Consider the following 27,663-nt stretch of genomic DNA (forward strand, 5'->3'; position numbering starts at 1 on the left):
GTCCTTTGTTGTTTTGTTTACATCTTTGTCTTGTTTTATATGTGGAAGTGGGTCGTGTGATTGCCTGTACATTTCTTGTCTGTTTTTTGTGAGTGCTGGAAGTATGCCCGCAAAGCGTGGGAAGAGTGATGCTGGTGGGAGTGGGAGTGCTACTCGTGCGAGTACGCGTCGGAGTGAACGTTCTGTTCAGGGGAGTGATGTTGCTGGTGCACCGAGTGGTGTTGCTGGGAGTGGGAGTGCTGGTGCTGGGAGTGGGAGTGCTGTTGTTGGGAGTGGGAGTGCTGGTGCTGCGAGTGGTGTTGCTGGGAGTGGGAGTGCTGTTGTTGGGAGTGGGAGTGCTGTTGCTGTGAGTGGGAGTGCTGGTGCTGGGAGTGGGAGTGCTGTTGCTGTGAGTGGGAGTGCTGGTGCTGGGAGTGCTGGTGCTAGGAGTGTGAGTGCTGGTGCTAGGAGTGTGAGTGCTGGTGCTAGGAGTGTGAGTGCTGGTGCTAGGAGTGGGAGTGCTGGTGCTGGGAGTGCTGCTGGTGGCGCAGTTGCTGATGGGGTGTCTGGTGGTGGCGTGCTTGCTGGTGGCCAGCTTTTGGAGGCTCTTCCATTGGAAGAAGGAGAGTCCAGTCAGCACCAGCCAAGCTCTGACCCTAAACCTGCTCGGAAAAAACGTGTGGAGAAGCCACGTAATCCTCGCTTCAATGACCAGGAAAATAGGGCTCTTGTCACTGGCATTCTGGAGCACTATGACAGTCTCTATGGACATTTAGTAGGTAAGTGTAACTTTACATTTATTATTCAAATACATGTGATCCTAGGTCATCTGAGTTTTGTTCATATGCAAATATGGGTACACAATATCTTTCTATGTTCATTAGTGTGGAAACACAGCTTTTTATCATGCCTTACAAGGACAAATAAACACAGGCGGTCAATTTGCCAGAACTGCATACAATATGAATGCAACCTTGCTTACATGTATAGGTTTAGTAGTGAATGCTCATGTGCTGCACATATTACACATAAAACAGCATGTTTGCTATCTCTTGGAACAGCTAGCAGTGTAGGAAACTGGTGCTTATATTATTATTAATTTACCTCATATCTTTTATATGTTTTTCAAGGGCGGACAAGTGCAGCAAGCAAAAAAGAAATGTGGGACACAATAGTCATTGGTGTCAATGCCTGTGGGAATAGTGTCAGGGACAAGTATCATTGTCGGAAAAGATTTGATGATATTAGGTCCAAATTGAAAAAGAAAATACAAGACCAACGCGTGCATGCTACTGGCACTGGAGGTGGGCCCACACCACAACGTCTCATATTGACTCCATTGGAGGAGCTGCTTCGGCCAAAATTACTTACCGTCGTCGTGGAAGGCTTGGCTGGTGACCGTGACATTGGAATTTATCCGTCACAATTTCCAGCAGGTGATAAATATTACTGTACTAGGCGTGTCGTTGCTTACAGTTATTTTGCATATTTACACTGCTTTTTATACTGTCTTCACAATATAAGCATACCTGCATCTATATATGTATATGTCTGATTCTGTATATATATATCTCAAAATAGACATATATGTAGTAGTCCTACTAAAAGCAGTAACTAATATAGCACGTGCCATTGCGTGCTCATTTACATGTGAATTCCCAAAATGCATAGCTGCAGTGGAAGCAATTGATGGTGGGCGAAGATGGGGAACAACAGGGTAGTACACATGTGTAACACATGTTCATGAGAAATTATTAGTAGCTACAGGTACAGAACAGAAATATGTATCATATTATTGTGTATTTTATTGATTTTACTCCGACAAACATGACATTACTGCCTATTTTAAGCATGCATCAAAGAAATTGCATGTAACGGCCTACAAACATCACTGGCACTAACACATCTATAGTTGCTTATGAAAAGGTCCATTTTTGCTTTATGTCATATACAGACAGCATAATGAGGCACACGTATCATATGTTATGTCATTGTTTTCATAACTTAAACACTGCAGATGACTACTTAGCTCATCTACCATTGTGTTAAAGCAGCTGCAATTAATATCTCATCACAGCATACACTTCAACAGAGGGGGTGGGGTTCAGCACACACACTAATTACAGCCTCATTTCACGGTCAACTTAGTTCACACCATTTGCACCTGTTTCAAGTCATTGAAAGGTGTGGCTGATTAGGCTTTTTGGGGAAGGGAATACCTTTCTTACAACCTGAATAGCACAACTGAAGTTAATCACACTCATTTGAAAGCTTAACTCTAGCTACTAAATGCCCCAACAACTCATTACTTATCAAAGCGTACGTCACACATTAGTTCACTCATATCTATAGTTGAACTACTATGAAAGACACATTATCACACACTGCATGTGTTGTCTTGTTGAGTCACAGCCACATTCAGGTGTGCCACATCTTCGATTAATGTACCACACATATCCTCTACCAAAAACAACACTTTTTGCAATATGACCACCTTCATGATAACCATTGTGAATGGTCATCTCATGATAGTTATGTACATTATGATACTGATATCACTACACAACATATGATTTTTATGTACTCATTTAATCTATTTATCCTCACGCATTACTGCAGAAACATAGTATGTTGTATGTTAGGGAACTCAAAAATTCTAAGTACACAGGCATGTACAGTGTTATTAAAACTATTTATGTTCACTTTCACACACATTTTCGGTTAAGGAACTGATGTTGTTAGTTAATCATAAATACAGAACATACAATAAGTGTTTGTTCAATATTTACACATGTAAATGTAAAACTTATGTTATTGTTATATATAGTTGCCCCTGGAGGACATGTGTCACCTGAGATGGAACAAGTGTCTTCACCTGGGTCAGCCAGCTCAACACTACTAGAAGGTGAGTGTATCATTTGCTGGCCATATAATATGTGCTCTTCTATATGTTATGTTGTCATGTGCATTATTTGTTTTGCACATCTTCTTTAAATAGGATTACTTAGTGTCAGTGAAAATTAAGTGTAAGGCAACATGTATTGTGTTAGTGATGTTAATTATCATGTAGGACTTCTGAGTTTAGAGCAACTTTTCATTCATTCATATTTCATACTGAGTCCAAACATTATTCGTAAGTCAAGGTAGTTTTTAATGAGGTTATAAAACGTATGCTAACATGTTAGGTGTTACTTAGGACACAGTACAATTACATAATGACATTTAATAATGTGTACATTTCTTTTTAGAACATCATGGTGATGAGGATGATGAGTATGATGAGGATGACGCCACAGAAGAGACTGAAATACAATCATGTGACCATGAAGAGGTGCCAATAGAAACTGTTGTACCGCCAAATCGTCCATCAACTTCCACATACGATGCAATTGTAGCTTCAGAGGGAAAAATAGTGGACGCAGAAAATCGTCGCCATTCAGACATGATGACAGTGCTGGAAAGGATGATTGGACTGCAGGAAGAAACAGTATCACAATTGGCACATCTCCACAGAGTCTTCATTGAAGTGCCTAAACAGTTGCAAAAAATCAACACCTCATTCGAAGCATTAGTTGTTCAGCAAACACAAGCTAATTACTGGAGAATGACTAATGTACCACAATTCAACACCTCCCAGCCAGGATCTGTTCATGCAGGTCAGTTTTCACCACATTCATCTGATATTCATTCACCAGGCCCAAATGTTACCGGTCAAGTAGCAGACATTGCTGTGCAGGTTCCTGATGACATCCTACCGCTGCCATCTGTACAAATTCAGCAGCAGACACCTACAAAGGAGGCGACAAAAACAAAACAAGACACACATGAAACAGACCAACCATCACTTGTGCAGTGTCTACCAACTTGCTCACATGTGTCACTGGGCACAAGCCCTGTCCGTGAACAGTCACTACCCAAAAGCCCTGTAGGTGAGTCGCTGCCCAAAAGCCCTGTAGGTGAATCGCTGCCCAAAAGCCCTGTAGGTGAATCGCTGCCCAAAAGCCCTGTAGGTGAATCGCTGCCCAAAAGCCCTGTAGGTGAATCACTGCCCAAAAGCCCTGTAGGTGAGTCACTGGCCACAAGCCCTGTAGGTGAGTCACTGGCCACAAGCCCCGTAGGTGAACAGTCACTGGCCACAAGCCCTGCCCGTGAAGTGCCAGAGGCCACTCAAAGTGGCTCTGTTGTGCCTAAAGTTGGTGGCAAAAGAAAAAGGAAAATTCAAGAGACAACAAGCAGGCCTGTTACTCGCTCGCAAAAGGAACAAAAAAAATAAATGTTATAATTCAGAAAATATGTCTTTGGCCTTGTTTTGTTGACTTCAGATTATCTAATTACTATTGTATGTATGCTGAAGACTGTGTTGTTTCCAAACTTTCAACTATGTTCTTGTACACGTGAAGTTTTGGAAATGTTAACACTCATAATTAATTGTGTTATAAATATTTATGTTGTAATCGTCTGTTCAGTAATGGTCCACCAGGAGCCAGTTGCTAAGTTTAGAGAAGCTGCCATTGACTTTGCAGCAAAACATTGCATTTGGGTGTGTTAATTGATGTAAGAATTGCATATGCATATTAGTCACATGCAATTATTAAAACACCTAAGTAAGTGCAAACATCTTTCTTGTACGTGTACAGCAGGATTATGTGTAAATTATTACTTACCTTTGCCTTGCTTGGCCATTGTAATTTTGTCCTTTAATCAGTTGTGTGTTCGTTTCTATAACATCTCAGAATGTATAATAATATATATATACACACACACACACACACACACACACTGAGTGAGTGTGAGTGTGAGTGTGTGAGTGTGTATATATATATGTATATGTGTGTATATATATATATGTATATGTGTGTATATATATATATGTATATGTGTGTATATATATATATATGTATATGTGTGTATATATATATATGTATATGTGTGTATATATATATATGTATATGTGTGTATATATATATATGTATATGTGTGTATATATATATATATATATATATATATATATATATATATATATATATATATATATAGTACTATATAAACTGGTATACACAAACTAATACACTTCATGCTTCCTTGTGAAAACACTATTTTAATAATACAGGCCTAATGTTTGAGAAATATCCTAAGTATGAGACTCTAACAGTATTGTGCTTAAACAAATGTTTATTACTTAATTCAATCATGTTTCTCACCATTTAAATAGGTTTCATACAAGGTATACTTAATGCCATCAATGTTGTGTGTACTCCTGCAATATAAAAAAAAAAAAAATATTATATATAAATATATATATATTTTTATAAGAGATATATTTATATATATATATATATATATATATATATATATATATATATATATATATATATATATATATATATATATATATATATATATACACACGTATTTAAACTCATGCAGACAGGGAGTTAACCAGACTTTCACATACACACAGAAATGTAAGCGGGGAAAAAACATTTCTTTTTGCAGGTGTGTTTTTACTGATATGCCTGGCTAAGAAATATTTTCACACACTGGTCTTTGTTAGTTTTCAAAAAAACACTATGTGAACGCATTCACAGTCTAGGGATGTTTTTCACAAACGAGATAAAAGAAGGAGAAATGTTTCTCCCACAGTCCCATATCACGAACCACAACTGTTAACCCAATTAGACAAACAAATCCAATTGGCGTTTGAAATAAGGAGTCAAAGTAGTTACTTTTGTTGACCTTGACAAGGAAAAACAGGAGTTTGTTAGCCATTCAGCACATTCATTTTGATGAGCAAATAACACAGACCTGCACACAGCTTTTGTGCTACTCAGACATGGCTGATGAATTCGTTAACAATATTAATCCCCTTTTAGGGTATAAGTACATGATCTGTGAAGCCATCTTGAACAGTCGCGGACAGAAAGCAAGCACACGCCAAATCGATGATTTCATTCGAGCAAAATATCCTTATTACCAAGACCGTAAGCATGCACGGAATTTTAATTCCTCAATAAGATTCACTTTATCAAGTAATGACTTTTTTGAACGTGACCAGGATAAGCTACAACACACCTATGGTTTCTGGAAGATTGCCCCGGAAAAACAATTTATCCTGAAAGACGGCACTTATATTGTCGTGAAAGGCATATTTATTCCTAATGGCAATAGCAATGTATCCGCTACTACTGATCCGTTTGAATCGATACGTGCTGCAATATCTGCAGCCTCCATTCCTGAAACCCACATTGTACAAGAACAAAAGTACTATGATTATGTACCAAGCCTTTCAGCTGAAAATGCATTGGAATGGGAACCGGAAGAAATGAACCTACCTCCCGACCAATTATTTGAAGAAAGCAGTGGCGATTCCTATGAGCGCATCCTGGAGGAGATATGTGCCATACTGGATTCAGCGGTTGGGTTAAGCGTGGATGAAAATGGCTTGCATTTCTGGAGCGACCAGTTGCAGCCAGGCGAAGAGTTAATTCTAGAAGAATGGTAAATATAACAATCGTTATGCGTTGACTCTGCGTTTAAATTTTTTTTTTTTTTGTAACCACCATTTTCACTTTCAATGCGTGGATACAGCGTAACATTGCAGACTGCATAACATGTAGCGATCACAAACAAATTGTTTCCTAATACAATATAGTAGGACCTGAAAGAGTAGTACACATTGCTGACGGAATAAATATACGTACTTTCCTATCCCTTTAAACATATTAGCAACATTTTACCATTACTCTAACACATACCTGTTTTGTTATCATGCAACATCTACAACATTGAAAACCGGGTCCACCACGTATGACGTGGGACCCTTGTCATGGGCCAAGGCGTCCTTAAAAAGGATTAGTGATGTAAGTCCCGCCCCCAAGCGACGTGCGCGCCTCAAAGCCTATTGGCTGTCATGTTTTGTTATAGTAACGGTAACTGCAGTGTGTCATGTGTGCGGCTCAGTGTTTGTAGGCGTCAACTGGGCGTTAGCCGAATGTTAATTGAGTGGGAGGAGTGTTAGCGTGCGTTTCACGGTGGTTTAACATGACGTCACACGTATTGCATTTGCGCATTGTGTTATCGGCCGTCCTTTCTGTCCAAACACGTCTGTTTAAAAAGAATACAGATGTACTCGTTTAGAACGAATGTAGTTTCGTCTTCATTGTATTTGAAATAAAGATGTTATGTTTACTGGTATTTTCAACATGTATTGAACGCACAACGTACGCTTTGTTTTGCGCATGCGCTAACAGTTAGTGGAGCCAAGCGTGAAGTGCGTGCGCACACAAAGATGTGCGCGCACATCTTTCAGTATACAGGCAACGTTCACTTCTTATACATAGTTATGCCTGCTACAAATTTAAAGAAACATTACATACTGATGAACAGTTTTACTTCTAACATATAAGTGAGTGACGTGTGTATCTACACAATCATATAGAGCTGCGTAACGCGTTGTCTCGGATGCATATCTAGTAAGGTGCCATCTTTGACCATCATGTGTTTGCTGTATTTCAGAGATGTCGGGGAAGATACAATCGGATCAATGTATGATTTCAGAAGAGTCTACCTTTATATGAGATGATTGTGAGGAGGAGCCACCGACTACTATACTACATATGGAACTAATTTTATATTGCTTGCAGCGCTTATTAACAAACAATTAAAAATGTGATACCCTTATGCCTATATTGCATAAGCACTTAATTAACATAATGATGTTGCAAAAGAGTGCCTCATGAATTTTTATTGAGTGTTCTTTAATGACTACTAACATTTTATGACATGGTGTGTTTTATATATAACAACCATTCCCACTCTGCTAACACATTTGTGTATTCTAATATGTAATGGAACGTATGACTGTCGAAACTATGTAACAATAATAATAATAATATGAGCATGTTCATGTATAGGGCTGCTAGTTGTACGCAGCGATTTACAGACACATGTTTCAGCCTGAGGTCCCTGGCCCGTGGAACGTACAAATGTTTTTTTGCCGCATGAGGCACAGGGAGATAAAGTGACTTGGCCAAGGTCACAAGGAGCCCACACCGGGAATTGAACCAGACTCCCCTGCTTCAAACTATCAGTGCCAGTGTGTGTCTTTACTCACTGAGCCACTCCTTCTCCCAATGTAAAGGACACTTACAACCAAGTAGCCATTTATTTTTAAAATCTCTTGTTACATGGGTATGTAGATAAAATGGTTTGGGACTGTAGCAAATAATGTTACTGGCCAGATGTTATGGTCCCCTCCAATGCATGATGTTCTGAATATGACATCACCATCATGTTATGAAGTACGTTTCTGTGTATATTTCATTAACCTAACTAACTATAGTTTACTGTGTTTATTAATCGTTTAGAAATACATAGTATAGTCAATATGATGATATAAGCTACCATAATAAAGCTGGTGTTATCATTTGTCGGTGTTATACATGGATCCTACACCAATTGATAGAGACACAAACAGTTGTCTTAAAAAGTGTGTCTATGCTAGTGATGAATGTGCTCCCGTAAGTAAACAAATAAGTACAGTTATCCCCTTTTCTCCAACCACCTCTATATTACATTAATGGAAATTATAAGGAAACATACATAAAATGTGATGAAATGTGAGTAATCATTTTGTAATACAATGCACATGAAAGCTCAAGAGTAGCTAAATGCATATACATGATACAGAAAGTACATATATGTAACATTTGTGTTTAAACCAATATGTTGGGTTTTTAGTTCCAATAATTATAGGAAGATTGAGGTAGCCACATCTTATGAGAGATGTCAGCAAATATACATACCATGATCAGTCATACTGGAGATATACCTATAATGCAAAGGAACAATATATAAATTGCAAACATTGACATGCCATCTTCAGTACCGTAAACAACACAGCAAAGTGTGTATTTGGTGTTAAATGTACAACAACATGTATATTTCATGACATTCAAAATGTAAATCAGCCTGGTGTACACATCATATGGATGTACATGTTACACTGCACCAATAACATTGTATGTAAGCATACTAGAAGCATGAATGATTATGGGCATAATATGTGTTTTGTCTTAGCATAAGGAATAACACAATGCTAAAATATTATTGCTTTGTTACCCAAGTTGTATTCACATACACACAACTAAAGTACAATTGAAGAGGGATTATATAACCTGTGCAACAATAACATACCGGTGCCACATCCCTTTGTGCACACAGCAGAGAAAAGAAAGGTGTGCAACCCATATTCATCTGTGTCCTAACAGAAGGTTATATAAAGAAACATTATTGTTAATATAACATAATTAAACTATAAAAGTAGTACTAGGAACATATGAGTTTGTACTTACAAGAAAAAAATGAATTGATGAGATTCTGTCGTGTCTGGCCACCACTGGCTGTTTGTTCATTTTCAGCAGCTACATGGGTGGGATGCTCGTCTACCAAAGCCTCAGCTAGGTCTGACTGTACATTGTGCCTGAGTGCAACATTGTGCAAAATGCAACAGGCAAGGATAATATCAGACACTTTTTGAGGCTTGTATAGAAGAGCCCCACCAGTTCTGTCCAGACACCTAAACCTGGTCTTGAGTAGGCCAAATGTCCTCTCTATAACAGATCTTGTAGATATATGGGCTGCATTGTACCTGTCCTCTGCTTCAGTTTGAGGGTTTAGCACCGGAGTCAAGAGCCACGGCCTAATTCCGTATCCTGAGTCACCTATAATGAATGGAGCACACATAAGCTGACATTAGTGATCAAATTGTACAATGCCAACATTCCTAAATCAACATGTGTTTTGTGTTAGAACATGTAAATATGTACTCACCCAGCAGCCAACCAGGTTCAAAATGTCCCTCTTCGAACGCATGGAAGACTGAAGAGTTCCTCAGGATAGAGGAATCGTGACTGGAACCAGGGAACTTGGGTACCACATGCATTATCCTCATCGTGGCATCACATACCACCTGTACATTGAGTGAATGGTAGTGCTTCCGATTGCGGTACACATGCTCACTCTGACTAGGTGCAATCAAAGCAACATGTGTGCAATCGATTGCACCCAGCACACATGGTATCCCTGCTATATTATAAAAGCCAGTCCTGACTTCCAGCCACTCTGTCGCCTCTGTAGGAAAATGAATATAATTCCTAGCGCGTCTATTGAGTGCATAGAGAAACTGGGTCAAGGCCCGCGAGAATGTAGATTGCGAGACCCCGCCCACTATGCCCACAGTTGTCTGGTATGACGCGGAAGCAAGATAATGTAATGAGCACAGCATTTTAACAAGCCCAGGGACTGCACGACCTCTGGCTGTGAAAAAATCTAAATCCCCCCTTATCTCCTCATAAAGAGCTAAGATTGCTGCTGAACTCAAACGATAGCGACTTACAATCTCCTCCTCACTCATCCCATCTAACAGGGTTCTCTCCCTGTACAGACGCGGACGAGGCACAAGTTGTCTCCTCTGTCTTCTCCTCTGATCTCCTGTCCCTCTACCTGTCCCTCGGCCTGTCCCTCTCCCTGTCCCTGTCGTATCCGCGTCACTGTCACTGTCCCTCGGTGTGTCCCTCCCTTGCCCTATATGATTGTCTTCATCATCAAGCATGTCATAGAAAAGAATGTTCCTGCGTCTCCTAAACATTCGCAACATTTTGAAATGAGTAGCTGTGAATGAGCAGGTAATGTGCGTCCTTTAAATAGGTATGTGATGATGTCAGGTGACATAGTAAAATGCAAGGTGTTACATTAACATAATAAAGTACTTCTGTGGCAAGCTGTGTGCACTTGTTGTTCTAAGTATTTGTTGTGTGTATTCTGCAGGGAATGATGATATTTGGCAATGATGTGACGTGAAGCTTTGTACAAAGATTGCTTGCAAATAAATAGTTGCATGTGCAATGCATGTAACACTTGTGAACGCAAGAGTCAGTCATGTAATGAGACAAAAAGGCTGAGATTGACGTGGGAAAAGTTTTGTGTAACATGTGTAATTATCCATGTTATTGTGACATGTTGGCAACAATGAATAGTCGTGTGCATATGCATGCATTTGTGTAAGGAGGATAGTTGGTATAGAATGAGTTTACAAGGTGTCCCAATGATGAATTACTGTACATGTGTGTATAAGTTAGGTTGAAGTGCTTGTAATGCAACGGTTACAATGTAAACATGCAATGTGATTGAGCGTCCAATAAGTGACGTCATGAAAATAGGGAGGACCCAAAAGTATATGTAAACATGAGAAGACAGATGTACATGAACGTTTAAAGATGCGTGTCACATTACAAGCATTGTGTAATGTAAAGGAAGATGAATATACTGTGTATGAGTGACATGTGTGACATGTGTGACATCATGTAAATAATTGTCGCTGAGTTGAGTAAAATGTGTGATATGATGTGAGGTTCTCCTTTAAGAGTGTAGTATAGTATTTTCCCTTGCCACATCATCACATGATGAGTAATGTGACCCGCAAATGCTGAAAACATGTAAAAGTCGAATGTTATGCAAATAAGACACATCAGCTGTGACACAATGCAGGGAATGCCCCCACACTGTAATGCAAATCCCCCTTGTATTGTGAGCAATGAAACGTAAACAGTACTATACTGTTATACGTCCCCGCTCCATTGACTTCCATTGATGTACAGAAGATTTTTTTTTTCTAAGTGCCGTTCCGGCAGCCTTAGCGATCGTTCTCCCGTCCAAAATGCCAACTTTAGTTGGCGGGAGAAATCGGCCATAACATCTCAATTTCGTAGTGCCGATCAGCCCCGATAAGCTGTTTTTTTTTGTTGAATCCAGCCGATTTAAAAAAGTGGCGATCAGTGTCGAAAACAGGCTTATCGGCAGGCGACTGGCCATAACCAAATTATCGGCTCCGAAACCTGGCGATATGAAGCACTTATCGGCGCTTACTGAATCTCAAACCCAATTTTGGCTATAACATGGCCATATTTCCCTTATCAACGCTTACTGCATGAGGCCCTAAGTTCAGTAATAGCCAAACCATTACATTTAATATTCAAAGACTCAATTTACACAGGTTCAGTACCACAAGATTGGTGTAAAGCAGATGTGGTGCCTATATTTAAAAAGGGAGCTAGATCACAACCGGGGAATTACAGACCTGGAAGTCCAACATCAATAGTGGGGAAGTTACTTGAAAGTTTAGTACGAGATAATATTCAGGAATACCTAAAGGATAACAAAATTATTAGTAATTGTCAGCATGGATTTATGAAGGATAGGTTGTGCCAAACTAATATTATTAGGTTATTTGAAAAGGTACATAGGAATTTAGATCAGGGTAATACAGTTGATGTGGTCTACTCAGATTTTACAAAGGCTTTTGATACGGTGCCATAAGAGGTTACTGTACAAATAAAAGGAAATTGGACTCTGTAAAAACATTTGCACCTGGATTGAAAACTGGTTGAAGGGTAGACAACAGAGTTGTAATAAATGGAAGCTTTTCAGGCTGGACTAAAGTTGTAAGTGGAGTACCTCAAGGATCAGAACTGAGACCCCTACTTTTTAACTTGTTTATTAATGACCTTGAGGTTGGAAGAGAGAGCAAAGTTTCCATCTTTGCTGAGAACACTCAAATCAGAGCAGGATGTAATTTCTCTCCAGAAGGACTTGCATAGACTGGAAACTTGGGCAGGTAAATGGCAGATGAGGTTTACTACAGATAAATGTAACATTATGTATTTGGGAAACAAGAATAAACAGGCGACTTACAAATTAAATGGGGAAAAATTACTTGAACCCTTGATAGCAGGCTTAGCAATTGTGCCTGATGTTATGTAGTAGCTGCAAAGGCAAATAAGAACTTAACTTGCATTAAACAGTGTATGGAAGGAAGGGAAGTAAACATAATTACCCCCCTCTATAAAGCATTAGTAAGACTAAACCTTGAATATGGAGTCCAGTTTTGGTCAGTCCATAAAAAAAGACATTATGGAACAAGAAAAAGTGCAGAGAGGAGCCACCAAATGAATGAAGGCGATTGAAAATCTGACTTATGAAGAAAGGCCCACCTGTTGCTGCACTTATTTTATCAGCCAAATAGTGGTCGGCATTTCCAAAGGACCCCCTCTTTGCACATCCCATCGCTGAGCCATACCTGGGGCCTTCCCAAATGGTAGAGGGAGCCCACCCACTCTAGTGATCCTAACACTGAAGTTAGGCCCCACCTTACGTGATCATTGACTTGGTGAACTCCCTGTGTCACTGCACCCGTTTTACAGGCAGAATATGCCAATGCAGGAGTGCACAAATGTTAAGTCGCGTCCCCCTTTTCCTCTACCTGCTCTCCAGCACCTCCTCATCTCTGCGACGTTGCGTTGTCATGGTGACATGACGTCGCTAATAGAAGATGGGGGAGAAGTCGGAGAGAAGGTAAGAGGCGGTTACAGAGTCCCCGCTCTCTCTCCCGGCAATCCATTTAAATGTTGTGGGTAAGAGCATGGGGCCTCTGCCAGCGTGGGGCACAATTCGGTGCTCCCCTTAGAAAATGTTACGCCCCTCAGTTTGAGCACCCCTGTGCTAAGGGATCAAGTTACTGTACTAACATTAAAGGGGTTAAACCCATACAAAATTCTGGGGAGGGTGGAAATTCTGCTTTAATGGATAGAATTAGTCAACTGAAATAAAAACCTGCATAAAATGCACAGTTGCCTGGTACAATCACTTGGACATCAAATACCTTTTAAGACCTGGAAGATATATACAACAATACCCCTTTTTAAACCCTGCATACATTAAGTCCTTATTTCTCCACGGTACAGTAAACTGCTTAGGTATGCAATAAAGCTAATGTTCTATTATTTTGGAGAGTGAACATTAGTAAAAAAAAAAACCCAGAATGGCCTAAATAATAACTTATCCCCTTACTGCACATGCTTTCCCAATCCCATACTCAAACAAATACAGCCAGAGATTAAGTGACCCAGCAAGTCTCTGCAAGCTCAGCAAAAACTGGCAGCACTTCTGTAACAGAAAATAATCACATGCTAACTCACAGAACCTCACAGACTGACAGAATAAACTCTACAATGAGTACCTGCTCAAGACTAAAAAAAAAAATACAGTAACATATTTCTGTATATAAGAGGTAGCAGGAAACAAAGACTCATCGTTAACATATGACAAAACATGATTCAAATAAATGTTTTACTGTATATTGTGCACTTTTAGGTACTATTAGCATAGCCAAAGTACAATGGTTTCAATTGCAAAAATAGCATGTTGATCTTTTTCGTAATTTTTCCAGCTGGCGAAACAACTGACTAGTGCCTTTCACAAAGGAATACAAACCTGCATATTGGGAAAAGCTTTAAATGTAGATATACAGGCTTTTGAAATGCTTCTGCAGCATAATTACCTTCTAGTCTTGCCAAAAATACACTAAAAGACATGCCATTTCAAAATCTAGTGTAGAATAGGTGAAGTGCTTCTTCTTTCTAGCTGCTCTCGGTTTAATTACTATAGAAAGCAAAGCGTATCAAGAGTCAATTTCCAAAATTATTCATTTTCAATGTAACAGTAAGCAAAAAAATGGAGTATTGTAGTGTGTGTGTGCGTGCGCATGCGCTCACACACTCACACTGCCCCCTGGCAGGTTTCTTTCTAACGTGACTGTGATGGACATGAGAAGCAGCCAATAATAACCGCTGTGGAAGAGGAGGGAATACTGTATGTGGGAGAGGAACCTTTAAGAAAAGGAAAGGCAGCCATGTTAGAGGACAGCAGGATCTTTTGCTGAGGATCACACGGTTCCTGAGTTTAATAAGTGTATACTATACTCAGTGAATTACCCATACAGTATCATTCCTGTCGTCTGACTGTAGGCCACGTGTGGCCCAGAAAGTAACAAGGGACTCAGGCCCCAGCCTCAGCGATAGTTCTAAGTCTGAGAGCTAAAAGTAGAGGGGTTACACTTGTCAAAAGAAATGATATGTTAATCAGCGTGTCTTGACATAAACTCTGGCCACAAGGAACGGTGTGACCTTGGTTATAGCCCATTTTTATTTTATTTTTTTTACAATTGTAATCTTTAACATGTCAATAAAGTTGAATTTGCTTATGTGCTCCTTTTTATGTAATATACTGTAAATAAAGTAATGGGTATGATGCAAGTTGCACATTGTACCCAACCTTCTATCAGTTTGTGTATATGAATCAAAAAAGGCAGCACATGTGGGCTTACCAAGCTTCAAACAAGGGACGTGGGACATTTACCCACTATTCTCAGGACTATCAAAATCCACTTGTCATGGGCAAGTGCCAAGCACAGTGTTGAGCAATTAGTGAGCATGAAAAACGAGTTTGAAGCAACGATACTTAAAGCAGTAGCATGTCAGCCATGCAGCACCTGTCTTCTGTGCAGATTCCCAGTGCCTATTACCGCGCTTCTGTAGTGTATGTGGCTGAATGAGAAGCAGTGGGGTCTGCATTAAAAAGAGAGGGAGACCTGCCATCTGGCTCACTCACATCTACTTCAAGATGTGATCTACTGTAGCCGAATCATTCCCTCAGGTGCATTCCCAAGACAGCAAAAGGGCAGTGTCAGAGAAGTAGTAAGTGAAAAATGGCAGCAATCTTGGGCAAATGGAAAAAGAAGAGGCAGGGGCAAGAGGATGGGGTAGACAGGGGAACATAGAGTGAATGGGAACATAAAATGAAATGGGCTCACGGGGTAAGACATGGAAAACGGAGTATTATGGTTAATAGTGAAATACAGAGAACTAAAATGTGGGTTTTTACTAACCAAACAAAAAGTCATCTTGAGAGCAAGAAGAAAGAGGGCATAACAGTAGGAGAAGGCAATGCAGATACAGACCGAGTTTATGGATGAAGAGAACATATCCACATCCATTCACAAGCACATTATCCAAATGACTAGTCAGGGAAACCAAAGACAAAATAAGAGAGAGAGAGAGAGCGTAGATGTATGAGCAAGTACAATTTCAGGTTTTTATGTGGGTGGGAGAGAATTATATTGCCTGGCAAGTACATATTCTGGTTGGCCAGTGCAATCTCAATGAATATATCCAGCCCTGATGATCCAGCCCTTGACGTCCCCTGTAAAACAGCATATGGATGGGGCTGACACATTAGTCGGTGGATAGCACACAATTTTTTTTTACCCTGCAACCTCTTTATACTAATGACTGTACAATCGGTCTTCTTTTCTCTGCCTCTTCTGGATCACTCTGTGCATATCCAGTATACAGCTAAACTACAGTACTAAATACTTTAACTCAGTAAAAATAACACATTCTGGAGAATTTGCAGTGGTTAGGTAGAGACGGACATTCCATAAGGATTCTGGCAGGTTCCACCAACTCCAATATGGGAAAGATGTATCTATCTATCTATCTATCTATCTATCTATCTATCTATCTATCTATCTATCTATTTATCTGAGAAACTCTGTTTCTATCATACATTTAGGTCTTCATATTTATAGAAGTTCCTAGAACTATTGTTCTGATAAATATTCTTAATTATAGACAAAAAGACTCCCTGCACGTGTATCCTTAAAAAAGCACAAAAGTAATACATGAATACACATGCAGGAAGAGGTGACTTTATTTACATTATATTAAAACAACAAAAAACTGTATTGACTGTATTTTTCACCCTGAGTAAACCATAGAAAAATATTGATTTTTTTTTGGTTTCAGAACGTCTGTGGCCAAAGAATGTCACAGATATCGTGGTTCCATCACTACTGCCGATATAACATGGCCCTGATGTCAGAAGAAGAAGCCATGGAAGAAGTTACTGGACTTATGCACAAGCTCATTCAAACTGAATGAGACTGCCAAGGACCCCCGCTGTGTTAATCCGATAGGCCATAAGGCCTCGTTCAGGGTGCCAGAAGCAGGAGTTGGAGGGAGGGCGTTCGGGAGGGAGGGCGGCAGTTTGCTGGGCGATGTGTGTTCATCCCCAGCAGACTGTTTCAGGAGTTGAGGAGGGGGCTACACACGGCAGCTTAGGGATCCAAGTTGCAGTAATGAAATCATTCTCAAGAATGATTTCATTGGCTGCCTAGGTCCCAGTGACGCTGCTGCAACTTCAAAAAACGATTTTTTCGTTTATTGAAACTGTAGCCAGCGTCAACTCCTGGCTTCGGAGACAGGGCAGCTGCTACCCTGACAACCAGTATTCAATTTGTATACTTTGTGTCCCACGGCAGCTCACACGGCAGCACGCCCTCCCTCCGAAGCCTGCACCCTGAACAAGGCCTAAGTCTGTTTGCAGAAATGTCACAGAAATGTTGCAACATTACTGGGAGATTGCCCCAGATTTTCAAAGGCAAGTGTTCGGATACTCGTTGCTGCATCTGTAGATGTTAAATGTGTGATTGTGAGCCTACAGTATGCTGACATTATGTAGCTTTCCTGCCAGAGGCATGACTGATTTTATTCATTTTACAGAGAGACGCAGCAGCCGTCAACCTAGACACTAGCAAGCCAAAACCTTATGAAGTATAATTGAGGGCCATCAACATGCTGGCTCTTATGATGTTCTAAGGGCACTTTAAAGGTCAAAGTGAGCCCACAGAAAGCTGCACAGCTTACACTAAACACACTTTTATTACAAGAAAGAGCCAGCATCCCTATATAGTGAAAGTATTTATGGAACAAACTAACACAGCCCTGAATACATTTCTGCACCCAATAATAATAATAATAATCTGTATTTTAGCCAAGTCTGTAATTGCTGTTTATTTATTGGTGGTGCATGTCTCAATCTTTCCTTATCAGCTTTATTTAAACAGATTAATTTTCCTGGGTATTTAGGCAAATATGGAATATAAATAACTCTACATACTATAAAAAGGATTCTCATTTTTACCAGGAATCTTATACCAATTAAAGATGTCATCTCTCTTATTTTGACATACTACAGTCCCATTTAAAAATCAATTTAAGCCATTTAAAAGATGCCCTACCTGGATGACATGCAGTCCTAGTGTACATCACAATGAGAAGGATTTTCGCGGTCATTACGTGGCCCATTCTCTACCCTTTAACATCATGGTGGCAGTGCTTGGCCCGTTTCTTCCACTAACAGACTCAAATAAAAGGAACAGCTATCAACTTTATATCACCTGAAGCTCAGAATGTTAACATATTGCAATAAAAAGTGTCGTTTCTTAAATGTCCTAATACAGCAAATCCAATGAAAGCACCAGCAGTTCTCTCGTCTTTCTCGCAGTGTCTCCCCCAATCTAGGCATTTACTTTTTATACTCCTGCGAATATGATTATTTACAAAGGAAACATTGCGGCCCCTTCTTGCCTGATTGCACATACTGCCATAAACATTAGAGATTCCACTTCAATCAGGAATATGGATTTATGACTTTAAAATAGCATCCATCTGGAAAAGCTGTGCAAGAGAAACATACCAGCAGGAGGAAGAAGTATTCGTGAGGAGCATAAGTCATCACATCTCCACTGGAAATACCTTTTCTTATAAACAGCAGTAACATACAGGCTCTTGCCATCCCTGGAGTCTAGATTTTAATTGTGTGTTCCCAAAGTGGCCCCCAAACTCACAGAAATAAGAAGCAAACATGTCCTTCACCACAATCAACCAATTGTTAATTGTGCTTGGAGGGGACTGGAGTGTTGTAAGGGTAGGGTATACAGATCAGCAACTACAGTCTGATGATGTCTATTGGGAACTACAATGCTGAGGAAGGAGTTCTGTGAGATTAGGTAGCAGCGAAAAAAGCGAAAGCCTGCTTGGGGGATAAACAAAGCAAGTTACTGTAAATTTTCTGTGAACATGAATACTGACGGGCCTCTGTGAGACTGATTATGTATAGAGAGGTGATGTGGGAAGTGCTCTGTGAGAATGACTAGGTATAGAGAGGTGATGTGGGAAGTGCTCTGTGAGAATGACTAGGTATGGGGAGGTGATGTGGGAAGGGGCTCTGTGAGTGACTAGGTATCCAGAGGTGATGTGGGAAGTGCTCTGTGAGAATGACTAGGTATGGGGAGGTGATGTGGGAAGTGCTCTGTGAGAATGACTAGGTATGGGGAGGTGATGTGGGAAGGGGCTCTGTGAGACTGACTAGGTATAGAGAGGTGATGTGGGAAGGGGCTCTGTGAGACTGACTAGGTATGGGGAGGTGATGTGGGAAGGGGCTCTGTGAGAATGACTAGGTATGGGGAGGTGATGTGGGAAGGGGCTCTGTGAGACTGACTAGGTATGGGGAGGTGATGTGGGAAGGGGCTCTGTGAGAATGACTAGGTATGGGGAGGTGATGTGGGAAGGGCTCTGTGAGACTGACTAGGTATAGAGAGGTGATGTGGGAAGGGGCTCTGTGAGTGACTAGGTATGCAGAGGTTATGTGGGAAGGGGCTCTGTGAGACTGACTAGGTACACTGGCGACACACTTTATTCGAGCTCGGCTAGTCCCACGAATTCGGGTATACCCGGGTGTATTGAGGTTTGTGACTGTTTTCTGCCCGAGTGCATTGGGTTATTTTCCAGGCAGGGATTGAAGCATTTTATTCCCGCTGGCTGCAATACTGCACAGTATATATATATATACTGCATTACAATTCATGAATTTATGCCATCTGGTAGACACGCGAAGCATTGCAGCCTATTAAATCCTAATCATTATCATTTAACAGATCAGCCGCCCGTCAGCCAGGCATGAACCCAGGCTGGGAAGGCAAACGCAACGGGGCTTGTCAGAGGTGAGGAGCGGCGCATTCCAGGTATCTGCCAGGTACATACCGGGTATTTGCTCGAATAAAGTGTGTCGGTGCAGTATAGAGAGGTGATGTGGGAAGGGCTCTGTGAGACGGATTAGGTATAGAGAGGTGATGTGGGAGCTCTAGGGATGAAAACAGCATTGTGGTTGAAGGGACAAAACAGGATTGTAGAATGTCCCTCTGTTAAGAACAATAAATCTTTAATGTAGACTCTGCCAAGAAACGTCAAAGGGTTCAAAGTGGGTTTTTGTTGCCTTTTTTTAACGACAATCTGCTCTCCTGCAATAAAGAACAGTCCAACTCATTTTTTTATTTGTTTTATTTAGCCTTTAACTAAATAAGTCCTATAAACGTTCCTCCTGCTCATTTTCTTGCCCTCTCTTTGTTTTACATGGGTGGGAAGTAGGGGGTCTCTGGAACTGAGCCACATTATTTCAACTCCTGGGACCGCCTGCTTTCCGAAATACTTACCGGGGATGGTGCCGCCGGTACAGTCCCCTCCAGAGGAAACAAAATAGCATTTAAAAGCATTAATTGCAGCTTCCTAATGGCCCGCGTGACGCCGGGGATTTAAATATCAGGAAGTAACCAGAGGCATCTTTTCCAGTAAGTGTCTCCGGAACCAGAGGTCCCACGAGCTAAAATGAACACAATTCTGGGAGAGCCTTTAAAGACGAGACATATTGATTAACCTTGCAGCACGATTTATGAAACTGTTTACTAGTCGTGGGCCTTCAAAGAGCACAGTGAGGGGGTTAATGTGTTTGCCTCCATCAGCTCTCAGCTAAGAACTGAGAATAGCACATAACCCCTTCCGTGTAGCAGTCATAAAGAGCGCCTAATTACAGGAATGTCTAAGCCCTTTCAGCAGTACTTACGTTTGGTTGAAAAGTTTGCAGACTACTTGTCCAAGTTTGAACAGCAGACAAAACAATAATTTCCCTGTGTCTATGTAGCATTATTAGTGTGTGTGTCTCTGTGTGTGTATATATATATATATATAAAAAATATATATATACTGTACATTAGTGAAAGCTCTTGGGTTCATGACACAAGCCACTTTAATTTCAACTGTTGTTACCTTATGTAGCAAGACACAATACGGAATAGCCTGGAAAAAAATGTAAATGGCCTAAAAGCAAACCATTACCTAACGTACGGATATTGGTGCCTTCCTTAGGCCAGGTCCCCGCTGGCTACTGCAGCGCCCGCTGTGGCGGATGCTGCAGGGACAAGAGCCGCCCCACAATGGGGCCTGGCCCGCTGCGTCAACAGAAACTCCTGCTATCAAGAAAATTGAGAGCAGGACTCACGACGGAGCGCTAGACCACGCCCCCCGGCGGTTCAGCCAATGAGGGCAAACCTGCAGGGTGACGTCACGGCCGCGCCCCTGCCACGCCCCCCCTCCCCACCCCCTGTCTTTCTCCATGCAGCTCACTGCAGACCGGGGGACTCGGCTGTACGCATCGCCCAGCCTCGCAGGCGCGCGTGCAGTCAGGCACTGGGGCCGTAGCCTTAGAAATAAGTAACTCTTAAAGGAAACATTGAGTCTATTTGTGTGAAATGAATCCTTTTATTACTTTCTGTAAATCCTCCGACACTCACACTTCCCCGGTCCTTATTGTTCCACAGTCTGTTTGGCTAATGACAGCTCCATAATTACTTTACAAAGAATGAAATAAATATTATGAAACAGATTAGATAATGACTGTAAAAATCATTAAAACCATTTGGCTTTTGTTTTCCCTTTTGTTTTCCCTTTTGTTTTCAGTTTGGAAAAACAATAAAAAATACAAGTTATAAAAAAAAATACTAAAAGCAGCAATGTTGCTCCTTCTTTTTTTTTTGTTTTTGTTTTTTAACTGGGGACCCTCCGGTTTCAGACGTATTCACAGTTTCTACAAAAATACTTGTCCAGAAACAGAAAAGCAGCACAGTTGCTGTTTAAAATGTGTTACATTATTTTTTTCAAAAGGCACCAGCCACTGACCTTTACCCTATGAGATATGTCACTGGCATTAGTTCATGTTTTCCCAGTGGGAACTGCCCTTTTTTTTTTTTTTTTTTTTCCAATTTATTTTTATTGTTTTAGAGAGACATAACAAATATATTGTCCATACAACAAAGAGCATTAACAGTTCGTCATCTGAAATAAAATAATTGATATAACACGCGTCTCTCATGAGCTTAACAAAGGATAGAGAAGAACGTAGAAAAGAAGAAAAAGAAGGGTGGGAGGGGTGGAGGGGGGGGGGGGGGGTAGGACGAGCCCATTTGTCTGGTATTTCTGTATTTATTTATATAAATGATATATATTTATATATATTTCCCTAGTTTCCTGGCCATATTTCCCAAATTTTGTGAAATTTGTCAGTTTTCTGGTTCAACTGTGCTGTGAGGAGCTCCATCGTCTTTATTTCCCTTAGTCTCCGTAAGACAGTCTGCCTAGAAGGCGCATTCACCTTTTTCCAGGCAGCCGCAATAACACAGCGGGCAGCTGTCAGTACATGAGTGATCATCTTACTTTCTGCCCTTTTTTTTTTTTTTCAACTTTGTTTTTATTGGTTTTTAGTGCATACAATCAAAGGGTTACATTATGTTGATAGTAATTCCATGTATACACTTCACTTGCAAGGACAAACTACAGATGACGGACGCACGTTGGGGAAACCCACAGGACAAGACCTTAACAGACAGACAACAACTACGGGGAAGTATGGGGGGGGAAAGGAGGGGGAGGGGGGTGGTAGGGAGGGAGGGGCGTAGACGAGTCCCTTACTACATGATGATCCGACGACCTGTGCCGGCTCTGTTATCACTCAGCTCTTGATCTCTTCACCGAGAACCCTACGCCCGATCTGCTGCCGCAACTCAACTTTATTCCAGTTGGGATAGTACTACTGCCCTGGGGAAGCCCTGCCGTCCGAACGTCCCGAGTAGCTCCCCGTCCATCATCCAAGGAGAACCCACTTTCATCTATCAAAGCCATATTGTGGCCTCATTCATCCCCTGAATATCGGTCTGGGCCAACCACAATGACCAGACTTTTTCGAATTTATCGGCCGAATCGTTAACTAAACTCGTTAACTTCTCCATTCGGCATATGAACCAAATTCTGTTCCTGATTTTGTCTATAGAAGGAATCGCATTCTGATTCCACAGTGCTGCGGTCTCGCACCGCATAGCGGTAGCAAAGTGTGCTATCAGCTTGTTACCCGACCGAGATACCTCATTCGTAGGTTTACCTAACAAAAACAGCCACGGGTCCAGCTGGATTTTGAGCCCCAAAAAGATCCTCTGCAGCCAATCTCGGATCTGGGTCCAGATCGGCACTATTTTCGGGCAAGACCACAACATGTGAACCAGATCCCCTTGTTCCCCACACTGCCTGGGGCAGAGCGGGGAAGAACTTTCTGCCCTTTTAACGCAGCAATCCCCCTACTGGTTACATTTGGTACACCCCAATCTTTTTATTTATTTTTTCAACACGATGGTGAGTGAGGGATGGGACGGGTCCCCAGAGCTGAAAATATCAAGGTTCAGTGTTCTGGAGGCCCACCTCCCCCACCCCTGGAGGCCACCTCCCCCACCCCTGGAGGCCACCTCCCCCCCCTGGAGGCCACCTCCCCCCCCCTGGAGGCCACCTCGCCCTCCCCCCCCCTTCCCCACCCCCGAGTTACAATTCTGTGAATAAATAAACAAAAGGGCTAAATTAGGGGGAATTGCTGCTTTAAGCAATACTATGCACTCATTTCTATATTGGGGTATAATGACTCCAATGTTCATTGCATCGGCTGAAGTGACTCCGTGAGAAAAGGAAGTGGCTCTGTCTGAGAACAATGACACTGAGTTTAATGCAGGGGAACCTGGTTCAAACCCTGTGTCAGCTTCTTATGACCTTGGGCAAGTCACTTTATCTCCCTGTGCCTCAGGCACCAAAAACATAGATTGTAAGCTCTACGGGGTAGGGACTAGTGCCTGCAAAAATTCTATGTACAGCCTGTGTACACTTTCAGCGCTATACAAGAAACAACATTATTATATTGCATTAGATTCAATCTCAGCAACAGAGCAAAATCTGTTAAACTGCTCCACTGGGTTAACGAGAATAATGTAATAGTATGCATAACCCTACTAACAAAAGATTTAATCTACAAGCATCATTATAATATCTTTTATAGCAGGCAACATCTGCATATACCGTACAGTATATCAACACTGGCTGGAGTCAATATTTTCAGCAGCTAACAATATAATTTCTATTCCTCCTCTGCAACACATTCCTACAAACCTCAACTCCCCCTTTCTAGGTTTGTTTTTTCTGAATGTGCTAACTATACAAATGCCATTCAACGTACAGTGTGTGCAAAACCTGCAACTTCTTATTTCCACCCGAGATATGGATCACTGTAATCTACATCTGAACACAAAAAGATTTTATTTTCCACCACCACAAAAAAAAAAAAAAATTCTTGAAAACTATAAAAACAATAAGATCGTTATTTGCTGTTCCTATTGGGAGTTTTTACAGCTCGGTATATAATGCATTGCCCACAGGCCATCATCATTCATTAGTATCAAATGGAATGCTGGAAAAACAAAACAGTACTTGCCAAAAAGCAAATGATATCGAATACATCAATACATTTCTCATAGTGACCAGAAATTTTGCTATCAATACTGTAATGAGTATTTTGTGTCTGATATATAGAAATATTTTTACCTTTACTAAAGGACCTCTTATTTTTTTATAAACCAGCATAAAGTTCAGTGTATGTTCATAATTTAGTTGTGTATTCCCTAAAACATGAAACCATACATAAAATATTCTTATTTAAAAAAATTAATGTTGTAGAAGCAACATTAAAATATGTGAATACCCTCATCATAACCAGTGGAAAACCACATTTAACATTATCATTGGAAATTTCTGATGGGAACCATGCGGGTCATGAAATAAGGATTTTGCTTATGTCAACTATTTTTAGAACATATAGTTATCCTGTATTTTAATGTATTAACTTGCTAAAACTAATGCTCACACTTGCAATGAGATAATTGGTGTTGGTAAACAGGCCAAGTATTTGGCTTATCCAACTGACCATGCTGTGTATTAAAGCAGAGAGACTGCCAATATTGGGAAGTTTGGCCATTCTTGATCATGTATAAGGTGACGTATATCTAGGGTGACCAGATTTTCAAAATGAAAAACAGGGACACAATAAAAAATTATTTATAAAACAAATTACATCACGTGACACACCCCGTTGCCATGACAATGAGACACTGATGTCAGTCGGTGACATGTTACCATGACAATGTGGCATCACGTGATGCCTCGGCACCATAATGCGTCCCGTTGGTGGGGGCTGCAGTGTGTGTCTGTTTGTACAGGAGGTGGGCCCTGAAGTGTATGTTTGTGTGTATATAAATAATGAAGACATTAATTAAAATTAAAATAATTAACAAATTAAAATTAAATAAATAATTGACAAATTAAAATTAAATATTTTTTTTTAGACATTAAATAAAATTAAGACTTTTAAAAATGTGACTTTCCTGACCTTACACTTTGCAAAATAGGGTCTCTTGCTCTCCTCGTGGCAGTCAGTGACATAACTGCAATGCAGGGCCGCAGACAGCTTTCCTGGGGCCCAGGAAGAACGTTTTCACAGGGGCCCTCTACCCACGTTTCGGCGGCCTTGCGAGAACCCCCCCTTCTCACACACCTCCTCACTCTCACCCCACCTCACACTCCCCAGTCACCCATTCCTTCCCCTCCCTCACCCATTCCTTCCCCTCTCTCTCTTACACCCCCACCCCATGTATTTTTCTCCCCTCCCCACACTTAACCTCCCTCCCCAATATACGTGCACACACAATGACACACACACACACACACACACACACACACACACACACACACACACACACACACACACACACACACACACACACACACACACACACACACACACAGTGACAAACACACACAGCCCCCCTCCTCATACTTCCCCCTCCTCTCCTCATACCTGCCCCCTCATACTTCCCCCTCTTCATCTCCTCTCATACCTCCTCTCCTCATACCTCTCCCTCCCCATCCTTTCCTCATACCTACCCTCTCCCCCTTCTTATATCTCCCCTCCTCATACCTTCCCCACCCCTTCCCCATCCCTCCTCATACCTGCCCCATCCCTCCTCATACCTGCCCCATCCCTCCTCCTCCCCTCCTCATACCGTCCCCTCCCCCTCTTCATACCTTCCCCATCCCTCCTCATACCTGCCCCATCCCTCCTCCTCCCCATACCTTCCCCTAGCTCCTCATATCTCCACCTCCTCATGCCTTCCCCTCCCCTCCTCATACCTTCCCCTCCCCCTCCTCATACCTTCCCCATCCCTCCTCATACCTTCCCCTCCCCCTCCTCATACATTCCCCATCCCTCCTCATACATTCCCCATCCCTCCTCATACCTTTCCCATCCCTCCTCATACCTTCCCCATCCCTCCTCATACCTTCCCCATCCCCTCCTCATACCTTCCCCTCAGCTTCTGATTCCTTCCCCTCAGCTTCTCATACCTTCCCCTCCTCATATCTCCCCTCAGCTCCTCATATCTCCCCCTCCTCATACCTTCCCCTCAGCTCCTCATATCTCCCCCTCCTCATACCTTCCCCTCAGCTCCTCATATCTCCCCCTCCTCATACCTTCCCCTCAGCTCCTCATATCTCCCCCTCCTCATACCTTCCCCTCAGCTCCTCATATCTCCCCCTCCTCATACCTTCCCCTCAGCTCCTCATATATCCCCCTCCTCATACCTTCCCCTCAGCTTCTCATATCTCGCCCTCCTCATACCTTCCCCTTAGCTCCTCCTATGACACACACAGACAGACAGGAGACACACACACAGATAGGACACAAACACACACACACCCCTCTCTCACTGAGAAGCAGCTCACTCCATCTGGCCCGGTACTAAGCCCCGCCCCCGAGATCCTCTGACCTCCAACCAATCCCCTGCTTCTACTCTCTAAGCCCAGCCCCCCCGGTATTCTAACATGAAAAAAATACTACCTGGCTGCCGCATCCTCCTCCTAGTCCTCGGCGCCGCCGCTCGCTCCCCCAGCGCATCCCCCCCGCGCATCGTCACCGACTCCCCCGCGCACCAGGGAGAAAAACCGGGACATTTCCGGGACGGACGGGCAACCGGGACAGCCCAGCAAAAACCAGGACTGTCCCAGCAAAAACGGGACGAATAGTCACCCTACATATATCTGGAATTTCCTCCCAGGAGGCAGAGATATTTTATCCAATGACAAGTGTGTGGGTGAGAGTGATGACATTTTTTGATCATTTGAGAGATTGACTATATATCCGGAAGGCAGATACTTTTGATGAGATGCTGAGTGATGATCACTTTGAGTTACCTTTTTAACACTCATTTTCTTAAAGCTTCAGTTAATTTCATTAAGCAACTTACACTTTAAGTAAAAAATATCCGTGAAGAAGGAATTGTAAGCAGAAAAAGGATATGATAAAACCTTGTTTAACCCACCAGAACCTTATTGTGTGCAAGATCTTTACAATGTGTTCTTGAAAAACTGTAAAAGCTGCAATCCCTCTAAGAGAGTTTTTGATAGAAACACATGAAAGCAAAGAAAGAAAAGCAAATATCAAGCACCGAGCTCTTACTTTAATTTTTTTTTTTTTTAAACTCTTTTTAGAAAGTGGTATTATATGCATTAAGTCTCCAGGGTAAATGGGGTTTTAATTATAAAGCAAAACTATTTTGCCTGTATTCAATATGTTTTGAAGATGTCTTTTGTTCTGCAGATAAATTCAGCTTGATTCAAATCAATGGAACTACAGTATATAATCATTTCTACTGTAGTGCCGTTTCACCATTACCAAAAATGTGGTCACCGATTTAAA

General features: G+C 41.5%; 2 protein-coding genes and 1 long non-coding RNA gene across 3 annotated transcripts in view; 2 read left to right on the forward strand and 1 right to left on the reverse strand.

Moving 5' to 3' along the window:
* Nucleotides 1-19,149, forward strand: part of LOC142485869 (uncharacterized) — a 32,667-nt gene extending 13,518 nt beyond the window's left edge. The window contains exon 3 of the long non-coding RNA XR_012798726.1: nt 16,680-19,149. This is a non-coding gene — a long non-coding RNA (uncharacterized LOC142485869). The remainder of the gene's footprint in view (nt 1-16,679) is intronic.
* DTNA (dystrobrevin alpha) overlaps nt 1-27,663 on the reverse strand; it is a 373,309-nt gene that overhangs the window by 251,966 nt on the left and 93,680 nt on the right. The gene's annotated exons all lie outside the window — the stretch shown is intronic.
* On the forward strand, nt 1,116-4,260 carry LOC142488566 (uncharacterized). The gene is made up of 3 exons (XM_075589037.1): nt 1,116-1,415; nt 2,807-2,884; nt 3,228-4,260. Exons 1-3 carry the CDS (start codon nt 1,139-1,141, stop codon nt 4,250-4,252), a joined length of 1,380 nt encoding a protein of 459 aa, XP_075445152.1. The 5' UTR covers nt 1,116-1,138; the 3' UTR covers nt 4,253-4,260.

This window comes from Ascaphus truei, chromosome 2, assembly GCF_040206685.1.
Source record: "Ascaphus truei isolate aAscTru1 chromosome 2, aAscTru1.hap1, whole genome shotgun sequence".
NCBI lineage: Eukaryota > Metazoa > Chordata > Amphibia > Anura > Ascaphidae > Ascaphus > Ascaphus truei.

Excerpts from the sequence above, each read along its gene's own strand:
- LOC142488566 (XM_075589037.1), top strand. The coding sequence starts at position 1,139 with ATGTGGGACACAATAGTCATTGGTGTCAATGCCTGTGGGAATAGTGTC. Across the intron at positions 1,416-2,806 it reads TCCGTCACAATTTCCAGCAG|TTGCCCCTGGAGGACATGTG; the intron begins GTGATAAATATT and ends TGTTATATATAG. Across the intron at positions 2,885-3,227 it reads CAGCTCAACACTACTAGAAG|AACATCATGGTGATGAGGAT; the intron begins GTGAGTGTATCA and ends ATTTCTTTTTAG.